The 24417-nt window shown below is 40.3% G+C and overlaps 1 protein-coding gene across 1 annotated transcript in view; it reads left to right on the forward strand.

Moving 5' to 3' along the window:
• Positions 1-15017: 15017 nt before the first annotated feature.
• CYP2C88 (cytochrome P450 family 2 subfamily C member 88) overlaps positions 15018-24417 on the forward strand; it is a 54637-nt gene continuing 45237 nt past the window's right edge. The window contains exons 1-3 of the mRNA XM_002698396.5: positions 15018-15266; positions 17656-17818; positions 17976-18125. Of these exons, the coding sequence (XP_002698442.1) occupies positions 15099-15266; positions 17656-17818; positions 17976-18125 (481 nt within the window). The 5' untranslated portion in view covers positions 15018-15098. The remainder of the gene's footprint in view (positions 15267-17655; positions 17819-17975; positions 18126-24417) is intronic.

Here is a 24417-nt window from a genome sequence, read left to right on the forward strand (position 1 = left end):
ACTTCTGCTTTATTGACTGTGCCAAAGCCTTTGACTGTGTGGATCACAATAAACTGTGGAAAATTATTTGAGAGATGGGAATACCAGACTATCTGACCAATCTTAAGAAATCTGTATGCAGGTCAAGAAGCAACAGTTAGAACTAGACATGGAACAATGAACTGGTTCAAAATGGAAAGGAGTATGTCAAGGCTGTATATTGTCACCCTGCTTATTTAACTTATATGCAGAGTACATCATGCCAAATGCTGGACTGGATGAAGCACAAGCTGAAGTAAAGATTGCTGGGAGAAATATCAATAACCTCAGAAAAGCAAATGACACCACCCTTATGGCAGAAAGTGAAGAGAAACTAAAGAGCCTCTTGAAAGTGAAAGAGAGTAAAAACCTGGCTGAAAGCTCACCATTCAAAAAACTAAGATCATGGCATCTGGTCCCATCACTTCATGTCAAACAGATGGGGAAACAATGGAAACAGTGACAAACTTTATTTTTTTTTGGGGGGGGGGGGACTCCAAAATCACCACTGATGGTGACTGCAGCCATGAAATTCAAAGGCACTTTCTCCTTGGATGAAAAGTTATGACCAACCTAGACAGCATATTAAAAAGTAGAGGCATTACTTTGCCAACAAAAGTCTGTCTAATCAAGGCTATGATTTTTTCAGTGGTCATGAATGGATGTGAGAGATGGACCATAAAGAAACTGAGCTTTGAAAAGTTGATGCTTTTAAACTGTGGTGTTAGAGAAGATACTTCAGAGTCCTTTGGGCTGCAAGGTGATCAAACCAGTCACTCTTAAAGGCAATCAGTCCTGAATATTCACTGGAAGGACTGATACTGAATCTGAAGCTCCAATACTTTGGCTACCTGATGCGAGGAACTGACTCATTGGAAAAGAGCCTGATGCTGGAAAAGATTGTAGGCGGAAGGGGAAGGGGATGGCAATCAGATGGCTGGATGGCATCACCAACTTGATGGACATGAGTTTGAGTAAGCTCCAGGAGTTGGTGATGAACAGAGAAGCCTAGTGTGCTGCAGGCTATTTGGTTGTAAAGAGTCAGACATGACTGAGCAACTAAACTGAACTAATTGATTGTGTTGGCAGCAGTTTAGTTTGATTTTTTACTAAAGTTTTTCTTCTTTGGTAATAACTGAGTGCTAGAAATGGGCACCAGAAGATCTCAGTTTCAATCCTAGTTTTATTAAATATAGCTGTGTGACCCTGGAAAGCTCTCCTGCTCTCCCAGAGGCTTCATTTCACTCATTTGAAAAGTATGAAAAAATAATCTCTGTTTATTTTATTTTATTATTTTTAGAGGAAAGGGGAAGATTCATGTAATTTAGTTAGTTAATCAATTTGTGTTTGGTCATTTAAGATGCTTGAATTATGTTAGTGTTAACCAAGAATTACAAGAACAGAAACCTGGTTGAAATAAAGATGTGTCTAATTGAGTTTTATTAGGACTGCAGCCCAGGAGACACAGTTTCAAGAAGCACTTGAATTGAGTCCCACCAGATTACCAAATGGGAGAAGCTTATAAAGGCAAAAAACTGCAGAGCTACATAAATTGTTTGTCAGAATTATGATTGGTGGGAATTCCCTGGAGATCCATTTGTTAGGTCTCCATACTTCCACTGCAGGGGGCACAGGTTCCATTCCTGGTCAAGGATCTAAGGTCCTGCACACCTCACAACTTGGCAAAAAAAAAAAAAAAAAGCTTAAAAAAAACTTAAAAATTACAATTGAAGCTCACAGAAAATAAGGTGCTTTTGTTAAGAAAAAAATTGGTTGAGACTTGGAATGATTACTTACTGGTGAGATCAGAGGCATTGGGATCTTTTGCACAGCAAAGCTAACCATAAACAAAACAAAGACAACTCACAAAATAGGAGAAAATATTCGCAAAGAAAGCAACTGACAAGTGATTAATCTCCAAAATATACAAAAAGCTCATGCAGCTCAATATAAAAAAAAAAAAAATCCAAAAATGGGCACAAGATCTAAATGGACATTTCTCCAAAGAAGACATACAGAAGGTCAAAGAACACACGAAGAGATACTCAACATCACTAGTTATTAGAGAAATGCAAATCAAAACTATCATAAATTGTCACTTCACACTGGTAAGAAGGACCATTATCAAAATCTACAAACACTAAATGCTGGAGAGGATGGAAAGAAAAGAGAACTCTCTTATACTGTTGATGGGAATATAAATTGGTACAGCCACTATGAAGTACAGTATGGAGGTTTCTTAAAAATCTAAAAATAGAGCTATCATATGATCAAGTAATCCCACTCCTGGGCATATACTCATAGAAAATAATTCAAAAAATAACATGCACCCCAATGTTCACTGCAGCACTATTTACAGTTGCCAGGACATGAAATCTACCTAAATGTCCATCAACAGAGGAATGGATAAAAAGGATGCGATACATATATACAATGGACTATTACTCAGCCATAGAAAGAACAAAATAATTCTACTTGCAGCAACATAGATCAGATCAGATCAGTCGCTCAGTCGTGTCCGACTCTTTGCGACCCCATGAATCACAGCACGCCAGGCCTCCCTGTCCATCACCAACTCCCAGAGTTCACTCAGACTCACGTCCATTGAGTCAGTGATGCCATCCAGCCATCTCATCCTCTGTCGTCCGCCTCTCCTCTTGCGCCAATCCCTGCCAGCATCAGAGTCTTTTCCAATGAGTCAACTCTTCGCATGAGGTGGCCAAAGTACTGGAGTTTCAGCTTTAGCATCATTCCCTCCAAAGAAATCCCAGGGCTGATCTTCAGAATGGACTGGTTGGATCTCCTTGCAGTCCAAGGGACTCTCAAGAGTCTTCTCCAACACCACAGTTCAAAAGCATCAATTCTTTGGTGCTCAGCCTTCTTCACAGTCCAACTCTCACATCCATACATGACCACTGGAAAAACCATAGCCTTGGCTAGACGAACCTTTGTTGGCAAAGTAATGTCTCTGCTTTTGAATATGCTATCTAGGTTGGTCATAACTTTCCTTCCAAAGAGTAAGCGTCTTTTAATTTCATGGCTGCAGTCACCATCTGCAGTGATTTTGGAGCCCAGAAAAATAAAGTCTGACACTGTTTCCCCATCTATTTCCCATGAAGTGATGGGACCAGATGCCATGATCTTCGTTTTCTGAATGTTGAGTTTTAAGCCAACTTTTTCACTCTCCACTTTCACTTTCATCAAGAGGCTTTTGAGTTCCTCTTCACTTTCTGCCATAAGGGTGGTGTCATCTGCATATCTGAGGTTATTGATATTTCTCCCGACAATCTTGATTCCAGCTTGTGTTTCTTCCAGTCCGGCATGTCTCATGATGTACTCTGCATATAAGTTAAATAAGCAGGGTGACAATATACAGCCTTGACATACTCCTTTTCCTGTTTGGAGTTTTCCTGTTGTTCCATGTCCAGTTCTAACTGTTGCTTCCTGACCTGCATACAAATTTCTCAAGAGGCAGATCAGGTGGTCTGGTATTCCCATCTCTTTCAGAATTTTCCACAGTTTATTGTGATCCACACAGTCCAGGGGCAATGGTAGTAGCAGTCCTGGGAGGAGCCTCTTGGCAAGTGCCCTCTTGAGAAATTGCTATTAACCCTATCATTCGGTTCAGTTCAGTTGCTCAGTCATGTCCGACTCTTTGTGACCCCATGGACTGCAAGCACCTGGGCTCCCTGTCCATTACCAACACCCAGAGTTTACTCAAACTCATGTCCATTGAGTTAGTGTTGCCATTAAACCATCTAATCCTCTGTCATCCCCTTCTGTTCCTGCCTTCAACCTTTCCCAGCATCAGGATTTTTTCAAATGAGTCATTTCTTCACATGAAGTGGCAAAAGTATTGGAGTTTCAGCTTCAGCATCAGTCCTTCCAATGAATGTTCAGGACTGATTTCCTTTAGGATGGACTTGTTAGATCTCCTTGCTGTCCAAGTGACTCCCAAGAGTCTTCTCCAACACCACAGTTCAACAGCATCAATTCTTCTGTGCTCAGCTTTCTTTATAGTCCAGCTCTATACATCCATACATGACTACTGGAAAAACCATAGCTTTGACTAGATCAACCTTTGTTGGCAAGGTAATGTCTCTGCTTTTTAACATGCTGTCTAGATTGGTCATAATTTTTCTTCCATGGAGCAAGCATCTTTGAATTTCACAGCTGTAGTCACCATCTGCAGTGATTTTGGAGCTCCCCCAAAATAAATTTTGTCACTATTTCCATTGTTTCCCTATCTATTTGCCATGAAGTGATGGGACCAGATGCCATGATCTTAGTTTTCTGAATGTTGAGTTTTAAGACAACTTTTTCACTCTCCTCTTTCACTTTCATCGAAAGGCTCTTTAGTTTTTCTTCACTTTCTGCCATAAGGGTGGTGTCATCCGCATGTCTGAGGTTGTTGATATTTCTCCCGGAAATCTTGATTCCAGCTTGTGGTTTATCGAGTCTGGCATTTCTCATGATGTACTCTGCATGTAGGTTAAATAAGCAGGGTGACAATATACAGCCTTGACGTACTCCTTTCCTGATTAGGAACCAGTCTGTTGCTCCATGTGCAGTTCTAACTGTTGCATCTTGACATGCATACAGATTTCTCTGGAGGCAGGTAAGGTGGTCTGATATTCCCGTCTCTTTCAGAATTTTCCACAGTTTATTGTGATCCATACGGTCAAAGGCTTTGGCATAGTCAATAAAGCAGAAATAGATGTTTTTCTGGAACTCCGTTGCTTTTTCAATGATCCAATGGATTTTGGTAGTTTGATCTCTGGTTCCTCTGCCTTTTCTGAATCCAGCTTGAACAGCTGGAAGTTCACAGTTCACGTGCCTTTGAAGCCTGGTTTGGAGAATTTTGAGCATTACTTTGCTAGCATGTGAAATGGGTGCAATTGTGTGGTAGTTGGAGCATTCGTTGGCATTGCCTTTCTTTGGTATTGGAATAAAACCTGACCTTTTTCAGTCCTGTGGCCACTGCTGAGTTTTCCAAATTTACTGGCATATTGAGTGCAGCACTATCACAGTATCATCTTTTAGGATTTGAAATAGCTCAACAGGGATTCCATCACCTCCACTAGTTTTGTCATTGTGATGCTTTCTTTCTAAGGCCCACTTGACTTTGCATTCCAGGATGTCTGGGTCTAGATGAGTGATCACACCATCATGGTTATCTGGGTCATGAAGAGCTGTTTTATATACTTCTTATGTGCATTCTTGCCACCTCTTCTTAATGTATTCTGCTTCTTTGGGTCTATACCATTTCTGTACTTTATTGTGCCTATCTTTGCATGAAGTGTTCCCCTGGTATCTCTAATTTTCTTGAAGAGATCTTTGGTCTTTCCTAGCCTATCATTTTTCTTTGTTTTATTGCTTTGATCACTGAGGAAGGCTTTCTTGCCTCTCCTTACTATTCTTTGGAAATCTGCATTCAAAAGGGTGTATCTTTCATTTTATTCTTTGCCTTTTGCTTCTCTTCTTTTCACAGCTATTTGTAAGGCCTAGTCAGACAACCATTTTGCCTTTTTGCATTTCATTTTCTTGGGAATGGTCTTGATCACTGCCTCCTGTACAGTGTCATGAACCTCCATCCATAGTTTATCAGGCACTCTATCAGATTTAGTTCCTTGAATCTATTTGTCACTTTCATTGTATAATCATAAGGGATTTGATTTAGGTCATACATGAATGGTCTAGTGGTTTTCCCTACTTTCTTCAATATAACTCTGAATTTGGCAATAAGGAGTTCATGATCTGAGCCACAGTCATATCCCAGTCTTGTTTTTGCTGACTGTATAGAGCTTTTCCATCTTTGCCTGCAAAGAATGTAATCAGTCTGATTCAGTATTGACCATCTGGTGATGTCCATGTTTAGAGTCTTCTCCAGCGCCTGCATGGTACTGAAGCAACTTTGAGGAGAGGCCCCATGTCCAAGGGCAAGGGCAAAGGAAAAGCCCAGGAAGACCGTTGGAGGGGCAAAATCAATTTAGAATCAAACCTCATACCTTCCAGAGAGGCTCAGAGTGCCCAAACAAACACTGGGTGCACCAGAAGCCAAAAACCCCCAGAGACTGAGAAGAACTGTGTTTTGAGTATCTCCTGCGGAGATACAGGTCACCAGAGGACTGCTGCAGGGGCAGGAGCTCTGGGTACAGTAGACCTGGGTATGGCATAAGCTCTCCTGGAGGAGGTCACCATTAACCCCACCATAGAGCCACCAGAACTTTCATAGGCCTGGGGAAACTGACTCTTGGAGGGCACAAACAAAATCTTGTGTGCACCAGGACCCAGGAGAAGGGAGCAGTAACTCCACAAGAGACTGACCCAGACTTGCCTATGAGCATCCAAGAGTCTCTGGCAGAGATTTGGGTCAGCAGCAGCCTGCTGCAGATTTGGGGGCACTGAGTGCAGCAGTGGGTGCATGGGACCTTTTGAAGGAGGTCACCATTATCTTAATTACCTCCACTGTAGTTTGGCCTCAGGTCAAATAACAGGGAGGGAAAACAGCCCCGCCCATCAACAGAAAATTGGATTAAAGATTTACTGAGAACTGGAGAAGGCAATGACACCCCACTCCAGTACTCTTGCCTGGAAAATTCCATGGACGGAGGAGCCTGGTAGGCTGCAGCCCATGGGGTCGCTGAGGGTCGGACACGACTGAGCGACTTAACTTTCACTTTTCACTTTCATGCATTGGAGAAGGAAATGGCAGCCCACTCCGTTCTTGCCTGGAGAATCCCAGGGGTGGGGGAGCCTAGTGGGCTGCCGTCTATGGGGTCGCACAGAGTCGGACACGACTGAAGCAACTTAGCAGAGCATGGCCCTGCCCATTAGAACAAGACCCAGTTTCCCCTTCAGTCAGTCTTTCCCGTCAGGAAGCTTCCATAAGCCTCTTATCCTTCTCCATCAGAGGGAAGACAGAATGAAAACCCTATCATAGAGCCTGTAAACGCTAAGACTTGATATAATAGTGCAGATGATCCAGGATCTTTGAAAAGGAATGGAGAAGATGCAAGAAATGTTTACCAAAGACCTAGAAGAACTAAAAAACAAGTAAAGAGAGATGAACAATGCACTGGAAGGAATTAAGAGCAGAATAACTGAAGCAGAAGAACAGATAAGTGACCAGATAAGAACAGGTAAGAAAGGTAGAAACATTGCTGTAGAACAGAATATAAAAAAAGAATGAAAAAAAAAAAAAAATGAAGATAGCCTAGGAGTCTTTTGAGACATTAAAAACACAAACAGTTGCATTATAAGAGTTCCAGAAGGAGAAGACAGGAAGACAGGTTCAAGAAGGGAGAGTAGAAGGATGTGCACTCATCTTCTCCTGTGAGAACACCAAAATCACAAATGGCTGTTAAGAACAACCATCTACAGGAGAATGCTGGAACCTACCAAAAAAAAAAAAAAAAAAAAAATACCCTATGTCCAAGGACAAAGGAGAAGTTGAAACAAGATGGTAAGAGGGGTGTGATCATATATAAAATCAAGCCTCATACCCACCAGAGATCCTTGGAGGGCACATACAAAACCTTGTGCACATCGGGACCCAGCAAAAGGAGCAGTGACTCCAACAAGAAACTGAGCCAGACCTGCCTTTGAGTGTTTGAGGGTCTCCTGCAGAGGCATGGATCAGCAGTGGCCCACTGCAGGGACAGGGTAGCAGCAGTCCTGGAAGGTGTGACATGCAGCATAAGTCCTCTTGGAGGAGGTCACCATTAATAATATAGAGCTGTCAGGTGGGTGATCCACAAACTGGAAAACAATTATACCAAAGAAGTTCTTACAGTGTTACAAAATTTCTAGGCTCGCAACAGACTTCACAACCTGGGGATCCAGCAAAGGGACTTACAATCCCCAGGAAACCTGACTTTGAAACTAGTGGGACTTGATTATGGAATTTCCACAGGACTGGGGAAACAGAGAGTCTTGCAGGGCATAAACGAAACCTTGTGCACACTAGAACCCAGGAGAAATGAGCAGTGACAGCACAAGAGACTAAGTCAGACTTGCCTGTGAGTGTCCAGGAGTCTCCAGCGGAGCTGTAGGTTGACAATGGCCAGCATGGGGTCAGGGGCACTGATAGCAGAAGCCCGAGGACATACTTTCATAAGTCCTTTTGGGGGAGGTCACCATTTCCCCTACCATAGTTTGGCCTAGGCCAAACACAGCCCCATTGATTAGCAGAAATTGGATTAAAGATTTACTCAGCATGACCCTGCCCATCAAAGCAGACCTAGCTTTCCCCACAGCCAGCCCCTCCCACCAGGAAGCTTGCACAAACCTCTTATCCTCATCCGTCAGTGGGCAGACAGAATGAAAACCACAATCACAGAAAACTAACCAAAATGATCACATGGATCACAGCTTTGTGGAACTTAATGTAACATGTATGGTGACCCAAGATGGATGGGGTCATGGTGGAGAATTCTGACAAAACATGGTCCACTGAAGAAGGGAATGGCAAACCACCTCAGCATTCTTGTCTTGAGAACCACATGAACAGGAATGAAAAGGAAAAGGAAAAAAGATATGACATGGAAATATGAAAACCCAGGTTGGTAGGTGACCAATATACTACTGGAGAAGAGGGGAGAAATAGCTCCAGTAGGAATGAAGAGGCTGAGCCAAAGCAGATGTCCATCAGCAGATGAATGGATAAGAAAGCTATGGTACATATACACAATGGAGTATTACTCAGCCATTAAAAAGAATACATTTGAATCAGTTCTAATGAGGTGGATGAAACTGGAGCCTATTATACAGAGTGAAGTAAGCCAGAAGGAAAAACATAAATACAGTATACTAACGCATATATATGGAATTTAGAAAGATGGTAACAATAACCCTGTACGAGACAGCAAAAGAGACACTGATGTATAGAACAGTCTTATGGACTCTGTGGGAGAGGGAGAGGGTGGGAAGATTTGGGAGAATGACATTGAAACATGTAAAATATCATGTAAGAAACGAGTTGCCAGTCCAGGTTCGATGCACGATACTGGATGCTTGGGGCCAGTGCACTGGGAAGACCCAGAGGGATGGTATGGGGAGGGAGGAGGGAGGAGGGTTCAGGATGGGGAACACATGTATACCTGTGGCGGATTCATTTTGATATTTGGCAAAACTAATACAATTATGTAAAGTTTAAAAATAAAATAAAATTTAAAAAAAAAAAGAGAGAGAGAAATGACACCCAGTTGTGGATGTGACTGGGGGTGAAAGCAAAGTCCAATGCTGTAAAGAACAGTATTGCATAGGAACCTGGAATGTTAGGACCATGAATCAAGGTAAGTTGGAAGTGGTCAAGCAAGAGATGGCAAGACTGAACATCGACATTTTAGGAATCAGTGAACTAACATGGACAAGAATGGGCAAATTTAATTCAGATGACCATTATATCTACTACTGCAAGCAAAAATCCCTTAAAAGTAAAGGAGTAACCCTTAGTCAAAAAAAAAGAGTCTGAAATGCAGTAGTTGGGTGCAATCTCAAAAACAACAGAATGATCTCAGTTCATTTCCAAGGCAAACAATTCAATATCTCAGTAATCCAAGTCTATGCCCCAACCACTAATGCTGAAGAAGATGAAGTTGAATGGTTCTGTGAAGACCTACAAGACCTTCCAAAACTAACACCAAAAAATTATGTCCTTTACATCATAGGGAATTGGAATGCAAAAGTAGGAAGTCAAGAGATACATGGAGTAACAAGCAAGTTTGGTCTTGGAGTACAAAATGAAGCAAGGCAAAAGTTAACAGAGTTTTGCCAAGATAACACACTGGTCATAGCAAACACTCTCTTCCAACAAAACTCTATACATGGATATCACCAGATGGTCAATACCAAAATCAGATTGATGATATTCTTCACAACCAAAGATGGAAAAACTGTATACAGTCAGAAAAATCAAGACTGGGAGCTGACTGTGTCTCAGATCATGAACTCCTTATTGCAAACTTCAGACTTACATTGAAGAAAGTAGATAAAAACCACCAGATCATTCACATATGATCTAAATCAAATCTCTTACAATTATACAACAGAAGTGACAAATATATTAAAGGGATTAGATCTGATAGAGTGTCTGAAAAACTATGGACATAGGTTCGCAACACTGTACAGGAGGCAGTGAACAAAACCATTCCCAAGGGGAAAAAAATGCAACAAGGCAAAATGGTTGTCTGAAGAGGCCTTACCAATCGGTGAGAAAAGAAGAGAAGTGAAAGGCAGAGGAGAAAGGAAAGATATAACCATCTGAGTGAAGAGTTTCAAATAATAGCAAGGAGAAATAAGAAAGCCTTCCTAAATGAATAAAGCAAAGAAATAGAGGAAAACAATAGGATGGGAAAGACTAGAGATCTCTTCAAGAAAATTAGAGATACCAGGGGAACATTTCATGCAAAGATGGGCACAATAAAGGATAGAAATGATATGGATCTAACATAAGCAGAAGATATTAAGAAGTGGCAAGAATACATAGAAGAAGTATACAATAAATGTTTTAATGACCCAGACAACAACGATGGTGTGCTCACTCACTTAGAGCCAGACATCCTGGAGTGAGAAGTTAAGTGGGCCTTAGGAAGGATTACTATGAACAAAGCTAGTGGAGGTGATGAAATTCCAGTTGAGCTATTTCAAATCCCAAATGATGAAGCTCGTAAAAGTGCTGCACTCACTAGGCCAGCAAATTTGGAAAGTTCTGCAGTGGTCAGGGATGGGGGAGCCTGGTGGGCTGCCATCTCTGGGGTCGCACAGAGTCGGACACAACTGAAGCGACTTAGCAGCAGTGGTCACAGGGCTGAAAAAGGTCAGTTTTCATTCCAATCCCAAAGAAAGGCAATGCCAAAGAATATTCATACTACTGCACAATTGCACTCATTTCACATGCTAGCCAAGTAATACTCAAAATTTTCCAAGCTAAGCTTCAACAGTATGTGAACAGACAACTTCCAGATGTATACACTGGATTTAGAAAAGGCAGAGGAACCAGAGATCAAATTGCCAATACCCATTGGATCATAGAAAAAGCAAGGGAATTTCAGAAAACCATCTACTTCTGCTTCATTGACTACACTAAAGCCTTTGACCACATGTATCACAACTAACTGTGGAAAATTCTTAAAGAGATGGGAATACCAGAGCAGCTTACCTGCCTCCTGAGAAACCTCTATGCAGGTCGATAACCAACAGTTAGAATTGTACATGGAACAAAAGACTGGTTCAAAATTGGGAAAGGAATATGACAAGGCTGTATATTGTCATCCTGCTTATTTAACTTATATGTAAAGTGCGCCATTCAAAATGTTGGGCTGGATGAATCACAAGCTGGAATCGAGATTGCAGGGAGAAATACCAATAACCTCAGATATGCAGATGATACCACCTTAATGAGAGAAATAAAGAGAAACTAAAGAGTCTCCTGATGAAGCTGAGTCCTTCATTGGAAGGACTGATTATGAAGGTGAATCTCCAATACTTTGACAACCTGATGCTGACTCATTGGAAAAGATCCTGATGCTCAGAAAGATTGAGGGCAGGAGAAGATGGGGGAGAGAGGAGGTGAGATGGTTGGATGGCATCATCAACTCAATGGGCATGAGCTTGAGCAAACTCCAGGAGATAGTGAAGGACAGGAAAGCCTGGAGTGCTGCAGTCCATGGGGTTGCAAAGAGTCGGACATGACTGAGTGATTCAACAATGAACAAGAAAGAGAAGAGAGAGAGAACAGATTTGAGCAAGCATTCAAAAAGATAATAGCTGAAAACTTCCCTAGCATAGGAAAAGAAATACTCAGCCAAGTCTAGGAAGCACAGAGAGTCCCAGGCAGGATAAACCCAAGGATGAACACACCAAGACACATAGTAATCAAACTGACAAAAATTAAAGACTAAGATAAAATATTTAAAAAACAAGGGGAAAAAATGACAAATAGCATACAAGGGAACTCCTGTAAGTTTATCAGCTGATTTCTCAACAGAATCTCTACAAGCCAGAGGGAATGGCACAATATATTCGAAGTGATGAGAAGGAAGAAGATATAACCAAGAATATTCTACCCATCAAGTCTGTCATTCAGATTTAAAGGTGAAATCAAAAGCTTTACAAAGGCAAAAGTTAAGAGAATTCAGCACCACCAAACCAGCTTTACAACAAATGAAAAAGGAACTTCTCTAGACAGGAAACACAAGAGAAGGAAGAGATCAACCTACAAAAAATAAACTCAAAACAATTAAGAAAATGGTAATAGGAGCATATATATTGATAATAATCTTACATGTAAATGGATTAAATGCACCAGCCTAAAGACAGTCTGGGTGGATGAAAGATGAAATATATGCATGTATGCATTTCCACTTACCACATCACTCTACTTAAGCCCTCAAAATGTAATTATTTTTTACTTTTAGGTTAATCATGTTTCCATTATGGCTTGCAACTGCAATTATGTACTTTTTGTCTGGCTATTAATTGTGAAAGCTGATAAACATCTCTCGTTATTGTGATTAGGTGACTACTGTTCATTTAATACCATTGTGTCATGATTGGTCAACAGAAAATAATAGAATTCTATATTACTAAAACTACCACTTAATAGAAAAACCCATAATCACTTTTTCAAGTCCAGATGCACATTAGAATTATCTTCGAATTTTTTGAAAAATGTAAATGCTTAGGTATTGTTATTTTCTCCAAAGTTCCAGATGTGATTCTAGTGAGCAGCCATATTTAAAAGTAACTGGATTATATGATAATTTTTTATTTTTATCTAGTTTATTTCACTTTTTCTCTTTCATATTCAGTGTTCCCATTTCATTTAGTTTATGTTTTCCAATTTCTCTGTCCATTTTTGTTGTTGTTCTTTCTCAAACCTTTATCAGAAAAGGTTTCATTTATATATGTATAATACAATATATATATTTTAGAAAACTTATGAATTTTTGCTTAGCTAAAAAATATATGACATTTTGGTTCCACTTGTTTTACTATGTATGAATAGAATGCTAGAATTCTAAGTTATATTCACTCAAACCTTTGATATAATTCCATTTATTCTGGCATCAAGTATTACTGCTGAAACTCTAGAAAGCTTATTATCTTAGTGATTTTTTAAAAATTTCAAATGAGGCTTGAAAATTCTAATCCAATTATGAAAAATAGTTAAGAGATACTGTGTTGTAAAACAAACAAACAAACAAATAAAAAAAAAAACAGGAAATTAACATGTGGTACAGTATTAACTGGGCTTCCCTGGTAGCTCAGCTGGCAAAGATTCTGCCTGCAATGCAGGAGACCCCAGTTCATTCCTGAGTTGGGTAGATCCCCTGGAGATAGGCTACCCACTCTAGTATTCTTGGGCTTCCCTGGTGGCTCAGACAGTAGAGAATCTGCCAGCAATGTGGGAGACCTGGGTTTGACAACTGGATTGTGAAGATCCCCTGGAGAAGGACATGGCACCACACTCCAGTATTCTTACCTAGAGAATCCCCATGGACAGAGAGGAGCCTGGTAGGCTACAGTCCATGGGATCACAAAGCAACTTGGACATGACTGAGCAACTCAGCAAAACTCAGCACAGCACAGTACAGCACAGCACAGTATTAACTAAAGCACAGATTTTGTTCAAATTTCACAAAATTTTATGCTAGTGTCCATTGTTTGTTTTCATACCTTATTCAAGATTCCACATTGTATTTAGTTGCCTTGAGCTGCTTCAGCTGCATGCAGCAAATTCTGATAAATGCTCTTTTCATTTTTATTTCATTACAAATATTTTTTAATTTTCCTTGTTATTGCTTCTTAGATATACCCATCATGTAAAAGTGGATATTTAATTTCCAGATACTTAGAGTTTTTAGAGTATCCTTGATATTAATTTCTCATTTAGATGCTTTCTTCTCTTCAATCACCCTCTGTGCTTTTTCTTTTAACCTTTTTAAGGTTTTCAATGGCTAAGTCAAAGATCTGTCTTGATAAATGTCACATTGCACTTGAAAATATGTGAGCTATTTTAAAATATCTTTTGATATTGATTTCTGACATAATCCACAGTGGTAAGAGAACACTGTATGATGTCAATATCTTTAGATCATGAAATTTTTGCACCTTGTTTTATGTCCCTGGATATGTTCCACTGTCTCCTGGTTTATAGTATATGGGAACTTGAATAGAATTTTTATCCTGCTATTGTGTGAAAATTGTATAAATCTAACTATGTTGAATTGATTCATAGTGCTTTTTAGATCTACTGTATACTTCTACTTTTCTTTCTATTCATTTATTAATTTTTGAGAATTTGATCTCCAACTAAAAATCTCCAACTAAAAACCTTAATTTATCTACTTAAAAAAATAATTGCAATACACAGTGGAACTATACGCAAATTTGTTCTATATTTTCCAAGTCGCCTGTAAATGTGATATCATACTTTCATAATTTAAAGGATTAAAAATATTTAAAAATAAAAAAATAGATAACTAACTAGAACTTACTATATAGCACAGGGGGTCTACTCAATATTCTATAATTGTCTATATGGGAAAATAATCTAAAGGATAAAAAAAGTGGATATATGTATATGTACAACCTATTCACTTTGCTGCATACTTGAAACTAACTTTTGTAAATCAAGTATACTCCAATAAACTTGTTTAATTTGGTAATAAGTAAATAAAAATGGTATAGAATATACTGATTGTCTTCAAAGTCATAAATTTGCAACTGATCGTTGACTTGAATCCAGAGTTTTGAGCTGTTTTTTGGTATCAAATTATTTATTTCAGTGGTTCTCAATCCTGACTGCACAGTGGACATTTTTTTTTTTTAATTATCAAATGTGGATCCCAGCCCAGTACAAGTAAATGAAAGTCTCCAAAGTCATTCCTGGACAGAGGAAAAACAAGACTAAAGGACACTTTAATTTTATCTTTATCAGTGGCAAAGTCCACTCAGAATAGAGTATAAAGTGGATGTGATTGATTGATATCTTTAGTCCTCAGAGAGACCCAGGTTGAATAGCAGGGACTTAGATTTCAGGCTCACAGTCATCTGAGTAAGAAGAGAAGGCGTCAATGGATCTGGCTGTGGTCCTGGTGCTCTGTCTCTCCTGTCTGCTTCTCCTTTCACTTTGGAAACAGAGCTCTGGGAAAGGGAAGCTCCCGCCGGGCCCCACTCCTCTGCCGATTCTTGGAAACATCCTACAGTTAGATGTTAAGAACATCAGCAAATCTTTAACCAACGTAAGTAGACTTTATGCTCCTCCAGTGGCTTGAAAAGGGTAAGTAAATTAAGCCTAGTTTTAAAAATAATATATATTTCTCTGGGCACATTGGTTTTTTTTTTTTTTTTTCTTTTACTTTTTAATTTGTATTTATTTATTTTTTAGTGCATTGGGTCTTCCTTGCTGTGCACAAGCTTTCTCTAGTTGTGGCAGATTGGAGCTACTCTCTAGTCGCAGCGCACAGGCTGCTCATTGTGGTGGAGCATGGGTCCTAGGGCACATGGACTCAGGAGTTGTGGAATACAGGCTTAGTTGCCCTTGGACATAAGGAATCTTTCTGCACCAGGGATTGAACTTTCATCAGCAGGTGAAATCTTAACCACTGGACCACCAGGGAAGTCCTGGGCACACTGTTAAAACAGATCAGCAAATTATCCCCTGTAAATTCTGGTATTTCTGTTGCCTTTTCTGGCCTGTCATTGTCATAAGTAGAGAAAATAAGTAATGTGTTTTGTGAGCAGAGAAATATTTGTCTTTGCACATGTAATAGAATCAAAATAATGAAGTGGCAAAAGCTGCAAGTGTTACTTCCCTTTTTCATTTCACAGCCATTTTCTATGATTTGGGACTGAAAGTAAATGATAAGCTTTTTGTGATTAGAGATTTCCTTGCAGAAGTCTTTTACTATATAAGCTGTATGTATTGTTCAGATGGCTATGAAAATAGAACTTTTCTGAAGAAGTGCATTGTGCTTGGTATTAAGGAAATAGCTCTGCATTCAGCACAAGCATGAGTGAATGAGAGAAAGAAGTCACCAATCAGGGTCCCAGAAGCACTCATTTGGATTCGGCAAGAAGGTCCTGTCTGTACCGGGTAAATACTGCAGGATGGAAGATGCTGTTCCTCCATGAGATACGCATGTCCTGACACTGCCTCTATGATGCTTCCTCCCTTTCTGTGTTAGTGACACCACTGGATCTCAAACTAAGCTGGGCATTAGAGTTATCTGAATTCATTTTTTAAAATATGGAATTCTAGTATTAATCAGGGCTAGCGAATATGAATTCCCATTGGAAGAACCCTGCATGTGGTTCTGAAGCAGTCAGCTAGGTGATGGTTTAAAGGTGGGCCTCAGGGATTGATGCCTTGCTCCTTAAGGATCAGACAGTGAATAAGAGTTTCAAATTCAAATCTTCTATGTAGTAGCCATGGGACACTGGAAAGGAAATGGAATTCCACAACCTGTTTCCTTATTTATTGTTGTTGTTGTTCAGTTGCTCAGTCATGTCTGACTCTTTGCGACCCTGTGGACTGTAGCATGCCAAGCTTCCCTGTCCATCACCATCTGCCGGAGCTTGCTCAAACTCATGTCCATTGAGACAGTGCTGCCATCCAACCATCTTGTCCTCCGTCATTCCCTTCTCCCCCTGGCTTCAATCTTTTCCAGCATCAGGATCTTTTCAAATGAGTCACCTCTTCGCATCAGATGGCCAAAGCATTGGAGCTTCAGCTTCAGCATCAATCCTTCTAATGAATATTCAGGGTTGATTCATTTAGGATTGACTGGTTTGATCACCTTGCAACCCAACGAACTCTGAAGGGTCTTCTCCAACACTACAATTCAAAGCATCAATTCTTCAGCACTCAGCCTTCTTTATGGTCCAACTCTCATATCCATACATAACTACTGAAAAAAAATGTAGCTTTGACTAGACAGACTTATGTCATCAGAATAATGTCTCTGCTTTTTAATGTGCTGTCTAGGTTGGTCATAGCTTTTCTTCCAAGGAGCAAGCTCCTTTTAACTTCATGGCTGCAGTCACTATCTGCAGTGATTTTGGAGCCCAGGAAAATAAAATTTGTCACTGTTTCCATTGTTTCCCCATCTATTTGCCATGAAGTGATGGAACTGAATGCCATGATCTTAGTTTTCTGAATGTTGAGCTTTAAGCCAATTTTTTCACTCTCCTCTTTCACTTTCATCAAGAGGCTCTTTAGTTCCTCTTTGCTTTCTGCCATAAAGGTGGTGTCATCTGTATATCTGAGGTTATTGATATTTCTCCTCAAAATCTTGATTCCAGCTCGTGCTTCATCAAGCCTGGCATTTCTCATGATATACTCCTTATTTATAAGCCAGGCAAATACACCTTCTGAAGGTGCTGATATGAGAATTCATTGTAATCTGGGTACCAGTTACTTGGGCCATTGCCTAGCATAACAGATGGAAATGGAAACAGTAACAATTGCCATCATACTTATGCTAATGCAGAATTTAATAATTCAGAAATATTTAGGCTGTATGTGGCAGAATGAAAGCATAATAGTAGGATGATAATACATTATGCCTCAGGCACAATATAGTTTCAAATATTGACTTCTTTTGTTATTATGTGTACCTCCTTTCACAGCTTTCAAAAGTCTATGGCCCTGTGTTCACTGTGTATTTTGGCATGAAGCCCATCGTGGTCTTGCATGGATATGAAGCAGTGAAAGAAGCCCTGATTGATCTGGGAGAGGAGTTTTCTGGAAGAGGAATGTTTCCATTGGCTGAAAGAGCTAATATAGTAAATGGTATGTGTTAAGCATTGGCAATGGGAGTGGGCAGAATGGAAACAGGAATTTGAAGAGCTCTCCAGCAGAGCTTGGTCCATATGGGGGCCTGCCAAGTGCCAGCTTACTTCTCCTTCCCTAGGATCTCCCTCCTAGTTTCTGTTTCTCCTCCTGGTAGGAATCCTTTTCAGCAATGGGAAGACATGGAAGGAGATACGGCGCTTCTCCCTCATGACCCTGAGAAATTTTGGGATGGGGAAGAGGAGCATTGAGGACCGAGTTCAAGAGGAAGCCTGCTGCCTGGTGGAGGAGTTGAGAAAAACCAATGGTGAGCAATTCTATGCTCTTATAGCTCTATCTTTAATAGTCGTCTCTCTCTCCAATGATGCCCCTTGGAAGCATTTCAGGATGGGCCACATCTTTCCTATGGGTCATGACTGTCAGCCCTTATGTGGAGGAGAGAGAGTTTGAAGCAGAGAACCAAGCGGGCTTTTGTGTATCTATGCTTGCTGTGTGGACTTCTATGATTACACATGCTGTGTGGTTACAAAAGGTCATTTATTCATAGTGTCTCCTGAGCCCTGTTTTAATATCAGAAATCACTAAGAATAGTTTTGAATCATTTCATGAAAGAGAGAGCAGTGGTTTTCCTATATCACAAATGTGGTTGTCTGTTTTAGAGCATTTCACCAGGGAATACTTGTTAAGTGGACAGGGTGGGAATGACCTCCTCCTGCCCTTATGGAGCATGAAACAAGTGTCATATGTGTTTACTTAATTGAACTATATTCTTATATTCAGTCTCACAGACACATCTGAGAGTTATTCCAGGACCCAGGCCTGAAGTTCTGGTCAATAGTTTTGTCATCTATGATTTCAGTCCATTAGGAATATCTATCTCAGTGCAGTTCTCCTCAATCATGAGTTCTCTGTAAAGGCATGAGTCCATGCTAAGTCCCTTTGGTCATGTCGGACACTTTGTGACCTTATGGACTGTAGCCCACTAGGCTCTTCTATCCATAGGATTCTCCTTGCAAGAATACTGGAGTGTGTTGCTGTCCCCTCCTCCAGGGTATCTTCCCAACCCAGGGATTGAACCTGTGTCTCCCTCTTAAGTCTCGTGCATTGGCAGGCAGGCTCTTTATCACTAGCTCCACTTGGGAAGCCCTCTCTGTAAAGGCAGCACTATTTAAAGATATCAGCATCAATGATTTCTTGCTACTCAATACTCACTATATTTATATTTTGAAAAAATATATGCTACACATCAGCACAATACACCAAACCAAGTGATTAATATGAAATGTTTTATTTAACTAGATTTCAACCTAATTAACACCTTTCTACCCTGTTTTCTCGAACTAGAATTTGACTCTGTTTTTGGTTTACCAAACTTTGCTCCATCATTATTGGATTTTGATAACAAATTTGTGGTAAATATTTACTTCCCACTACCAGGCACAAAGTGTTTGTCATAATGACTCTGATTTTTCAGCTTGTATTACAAATTACACTGTTTTAATTTTTTTCTTCAGAATTAAAGACTGAAAATCAGATTTCATGTGAATCACATATAGATGAAGAAATTTCCCAAAGTTTTCAAAATTACCCTCTACCTGTAAAGTAAAATAAACTTTATTTTAACCTTACAAGCCTGGAATATAAAGGAGCTTGGCATAGGAACCACTAAGTATACATTTTCCTTTTGTTCCATGCCCTACTATTTCTTTGCAATGCTTAAAAAAATTTTTATAGCAAACAACATATAACATGAGATCTATCCTATTAACATATTATTGTGTGCAGGACAGTATTATTAACTGTGATCACACAGTAGGTCTCTAGAACTTTCATCCTTCATGACTGATACTCTCTACCCATTGAACTCTCCATTTCCTTTCCCCAAGGCCCTGCTAACCAGCAATCTACTTTCTATTTCTGTGAGTTTGACTTCTTTGGCTACTTCATCTAAGTGGAATCATGCAACATTGATCCTTTCACGACTGACTTTTCTATTTAGCAAAATATGCTCATGTGTCATCCATATTGTAGTATGTGACAAGATTTCTTTCACGTTTATGACTGAATAGTACTCCAGTGTGTGTATTTACATATTTTCTTTTTTGCTAATTATTGAGGGATATTTAGGTTCTTTCACTCCATGGCTATATCTATTTGAGACCCCAAATAAGTTCAGTTCTTTTGAATAAAAACTCATAAGTGGGACTTCTGGGTAGTATAGTAATTGTATTGAATATTTCTGTTTTTTGAGGAGCCTCCACAGTCAAAATATGAGCACAAGGGCTGGTCCAACCACACCATTGGTTATTGATAAGCTGAGGCCAGCACAAAACTTAATGATTAGTGATGTCAGCATCGTCTTACATACCTATTGACCAATCTTCTTTATTTTTTTAAATGAACACAAGTTTAAAATATTGTATAACTCATTAATGAGGAAATAAGTTACAACAAGTAGTAACAGAGTGTTCCAACCAGGTTATAGGACAAGGGTGGAAAAGTACAAATTTAGAGTGAAAAAATGTTGATATGGATGTGCAAATGAAGACAAAACTAGCTAGGAAAGTCAAATGAATCTCTATAGAACAGAGTTTGTATGTCTAGAGACAAGAATTATTTTGTGTCACTAATGTTGAAAATTGAAAAAGTTGCAAAATATCTCCCATAGAATTACAAAACAGTGAGCTATATAGATAGTGCATAGTTTTCTACTGAACCATACATTTTCCCTACTTGGTAGCTGTAACTACACCTACATATCCAGATTTTTAAAAAATCAACTTCCTGAATGGATGTGGTCTACACTCAATATTTTCCCCCAGGTTCATTGAGATGTAATTGATACTGTGTAAGTTTAAAGTATACAATATGTTGATTTTATATACTCATATATTGAAATAGATTACTACCATAGCATTGTCTAGCACCTCCATCAAAGTCCCATAATTACCTTTCTTGAGAAAACATGTAAAATCTAATTTCTCAGCAATTTTTAGATATATAGAATTGATGCTTTTGAACTGTGGTATTGGATAAGACTCTTGAGAGTCCCTTGGACTGCAAGGAGATCCAACCAGTCCATTCTAAAGGAGGTCAGCCCTGGGTGTTCTTTGGAAGGAATGATGCTGAAGCTGAAACTCCAGTACTTTGGCCACCTCATGCGAAGAGTTGACTCATTGGAAAAGACTCTGATGCTGGGAGGGATTGGGGGCAGGAGGAAAAGGGGATGACAGAGGATGAGATGGCTGGGTGGCATCACCGACTCAATGGACGTAAGTTTGAGTGAACTCCGGGAGTTGGTGATGGACAGGGAGGCCTGGCATGCTGCGATTCATGGGGTCGCAAAGAGTCGGACACGACTGAGTGACTGAACTGAACTGAACTGAACTGAATATGGCTATGTTAATCCTATTAATATTGTTGTGCATTAGATTCCCCAGAACTGATTCATTTTCTAACTGGAAATCTGTACTCTTTGAGCAACATCTCCTTATTTCCCCAACCTCCTGCCCCATAGAAACCATCCTTCTACTCTGTTTCTATGAGTTAGTTTTTCTTTTTTTTACATTCCACATATAAGTGATTTCATATAGCATTTGTCTTGTCTGTCTTATTTCACTCAGCATAATATGCTCACTATCCATTCAGTGGTAGCAAATACATGGATTTACTTCTTCTCATGGATGAATAGTATTCCATCGTGTGTGTGTATGTATATATCACTCAAGTGCTGCATTTAAAGTGATGTATATACAGGACACACTTGAACAACATGGGTTTGAACTCATTGGTCTACTGATACGTGTTTATTTACCAGTAAGTACTTGCTACAGTACCACATGATTCATGCTTGGTTGGATCCTGGAACATGCAACTGCAGATATGGAAGGCCAACTGTAAAATTGTGCATGGACTTTGAATTGTGGCCACGTGGGATGCGGGTCAGTGCTCCATCCCCATGTTGTTCAAGGGTCAACTCTTTGTGGGTATATTTATTTTTACTTTATCCATTCAACAGTTGATGGAGACTTAGTTTGTCTCCATATCTTAGACACTGTAAATAATGCTGCAATAAACATGAGGTATAGAAACCTCTATGATATTCTGCTTTCATTTCATTCAGAAGGAGCAGTGCTGGATCATATGGTGGTTCTATTTTTAATATATAGAAGAACCTCCACACTGTTTTACATAGTGACTATAGAAGTTTACATTCACTCCAATAGTGTTTGCTGCTAAGTCACTTCAGTCGTGTCCAACTCTGTGCGACCCCATAGACGGCAGCCCACCAGGCTCCCCCGTCCCTGGGATTCTCCAGGCAAGAACACTGGAGTGGGTTGCCATTTCCTTCTCCAATGCATGAAAGTGAAAAGTGAAAGTGAAGTCACTCAGTCGTGTCTGACTCTTAGTGACTCCATGGACTGCAGTGTACCAGGCTCCTCTGTCCATGGCCTTTTCCAGGCAAGAGTACTGGAGTGGGGTGCCATTGCCAATAGTGTTTAAGTGTTCCCTTTTCTCCACATCCCAGTCAACTCTTGTTATTTCTTGACTTTTGATGGCAGCCATTCTAACGTGTGTTTTGTGGTTTTAATCTCCATTTTCCGGACAAATGGTAATGTTGAGAGCATTTATGCACTTGTTGGCCATTTACATGTCTTTTGACAGATGTCTGTTCAGTTCCTCTGCCCACTTTTAACCAGGTTGCTTTTCTTTTTATTGCGTTGTATGAGTTCTCTACATATTTTGGATACTAACCCCTTATAAGAAATATGGTTTGCGAAGATGGCGGAGGAGTAGGACGGGGAGAACACTTTCTCCCCCACAAATTCATCAAAAGAGCATTTAAACGTCTAGTAAATTCCACAAAACAACTTCTGAATGCCGGCAGAGGACATCAGGCACCCAGAAAAGCAATCCAACTCTTCGAAAAGAGGTAGGAAAAAATATAAAAGACAAAAAAAGAGACAAAAGAGGGAGGGACGGAGTTCCGTCCCGGGAAGGGAGTCTTAAAAAGAGAGAGGTTTCCAAACACCAGGAAACCTTCTCACTGCCGAATCTGTGCTGAGCTTTGGAAGCACAGAGGGCAACATAACAGGAAGAAAAAATAAATAAACAATTAAAACTCGAAGATTGAGAGTCCTACGGTAACTCCCCCAGCGGAGAAGCAGACGCCTGCACGCGCCATTAGCAACCGGGGGCTGGGCAGGGAGGCGCAGCGCGGGCTGCATCGCTTAGAGTAAGAATCTGGCCTGAATACCCTGAGCACTATCTGAGCAAAATAATTTGGGCTAGCAAACCAGACTGTGGGATATCTACCACGCGAAAAGCCAGCCCCAACCTAAGACACCGCCAGGCCCGCGCACGGAACAAAGAATTGAACAGAGATAGCCGGCTGCAGACCTTCCCCCTCCGGTGACAGGCAGCCAGAGCCAGAAGGGGGCAATCGGAGCCCCAGAGAGACATTATCTATAAAACTGTAAGCAGGCTTCTTTGCTAACTAAAACTTTTTGGGGGTCTGGACGGTTAACATCTGCCTGAGAAGGTGTGCCGGTTTTACACCCAGATAACCGAGTGGCGGGGAGGCGATAAGTCGCAGCATTGGCGCTCGCCAAACACCTCATCACTTGAGCTGCTCGGACCTGGGAAGAGCACAAAACTCAGGCCCAACTGAGTCTGCGCCTCTGAGGACTACCCGAGTGCCTGAATCTGAGCGGCTTGGACCTGGGAGGTACATGCAACCCAGGGCCAGCCTCGGATTGTTCCCGGCGGAACAACCTAGAGCCCGAGCAGTGTGGGCAGGGAGGCTACACGCGCCGTGAGCGGGGGCAGACCCAGTGTGGCTGAGGCACTGCGAGCGCATGCCAGTGTTATTTGTTTGCAGCATCCCTCCCTCCCTCCCCACAGCGCAACTGCACAAAGAGAAGAAATACACCTCCACCCATCAAAACACCGACACAAGCTTCCCTAACCAGGAAACCTTGACAAGCCACCTGTACAAACCCACACACAGCGAGGAAAAGCCACAATAAAGAGAACTCCACAAACTGCCAGAATACAGAAAGGACACCCCAAACTCAGCAATTTAAACAAGATGAAGAGACAGAGGAATAGCCAGCAGATAAAGGAACAGGATAAATGCCCACCAAACCAAACAAAAGAGGAAGAGATAGGGAATCTATCTGATAAAGAATTCCGAATAATGATAGTGAAATTGATCCAAAATCTTGAAATTAAAATGGAATCACAGATAAATAGCTTGGAGACAAGGATTGAGAAGATGCAAGAAAGGTTTAACAAGGACCTAGAAGAAATAAAAAAGAGTCAATATATAATGAATAATGCAATAAATGAAATTAAAAACACTCTGGAGGCAACAAATAGTAGAATAACAGAGGCAGAAGATAGGATTAGTGAATTAGAAGATAGAATGGTAGAAATAAATGAATCAGAGAGAATAAAAGAAAAACGAATTAAAAGAAATGAGGACAATCGCAGAGACCTCCAGGACAATATTAAACGCTACAACATTCGAATCATAGGGGTTCCAGAAGAAGAAGACAAAAAGAAAGACCATGAGAAAATACTTGAGGAGATAATAG

This window comes from Bos taurus, chromosome 26, assembly GCF_002263795.3.
Source record: "Bos taurus isolate L1 Dominette 01449 registration number 42190680 breed Hereford chromosome 26, ARS-UCD2.0, whole genome shotgun sequence".
NCBI classification, from domain to species: domain Eukaryota; kingdom Metazoa; phylum Chordata; class Mammalia; order Artiodactyla; family Bovidae; genus Bos; species Bos taurus.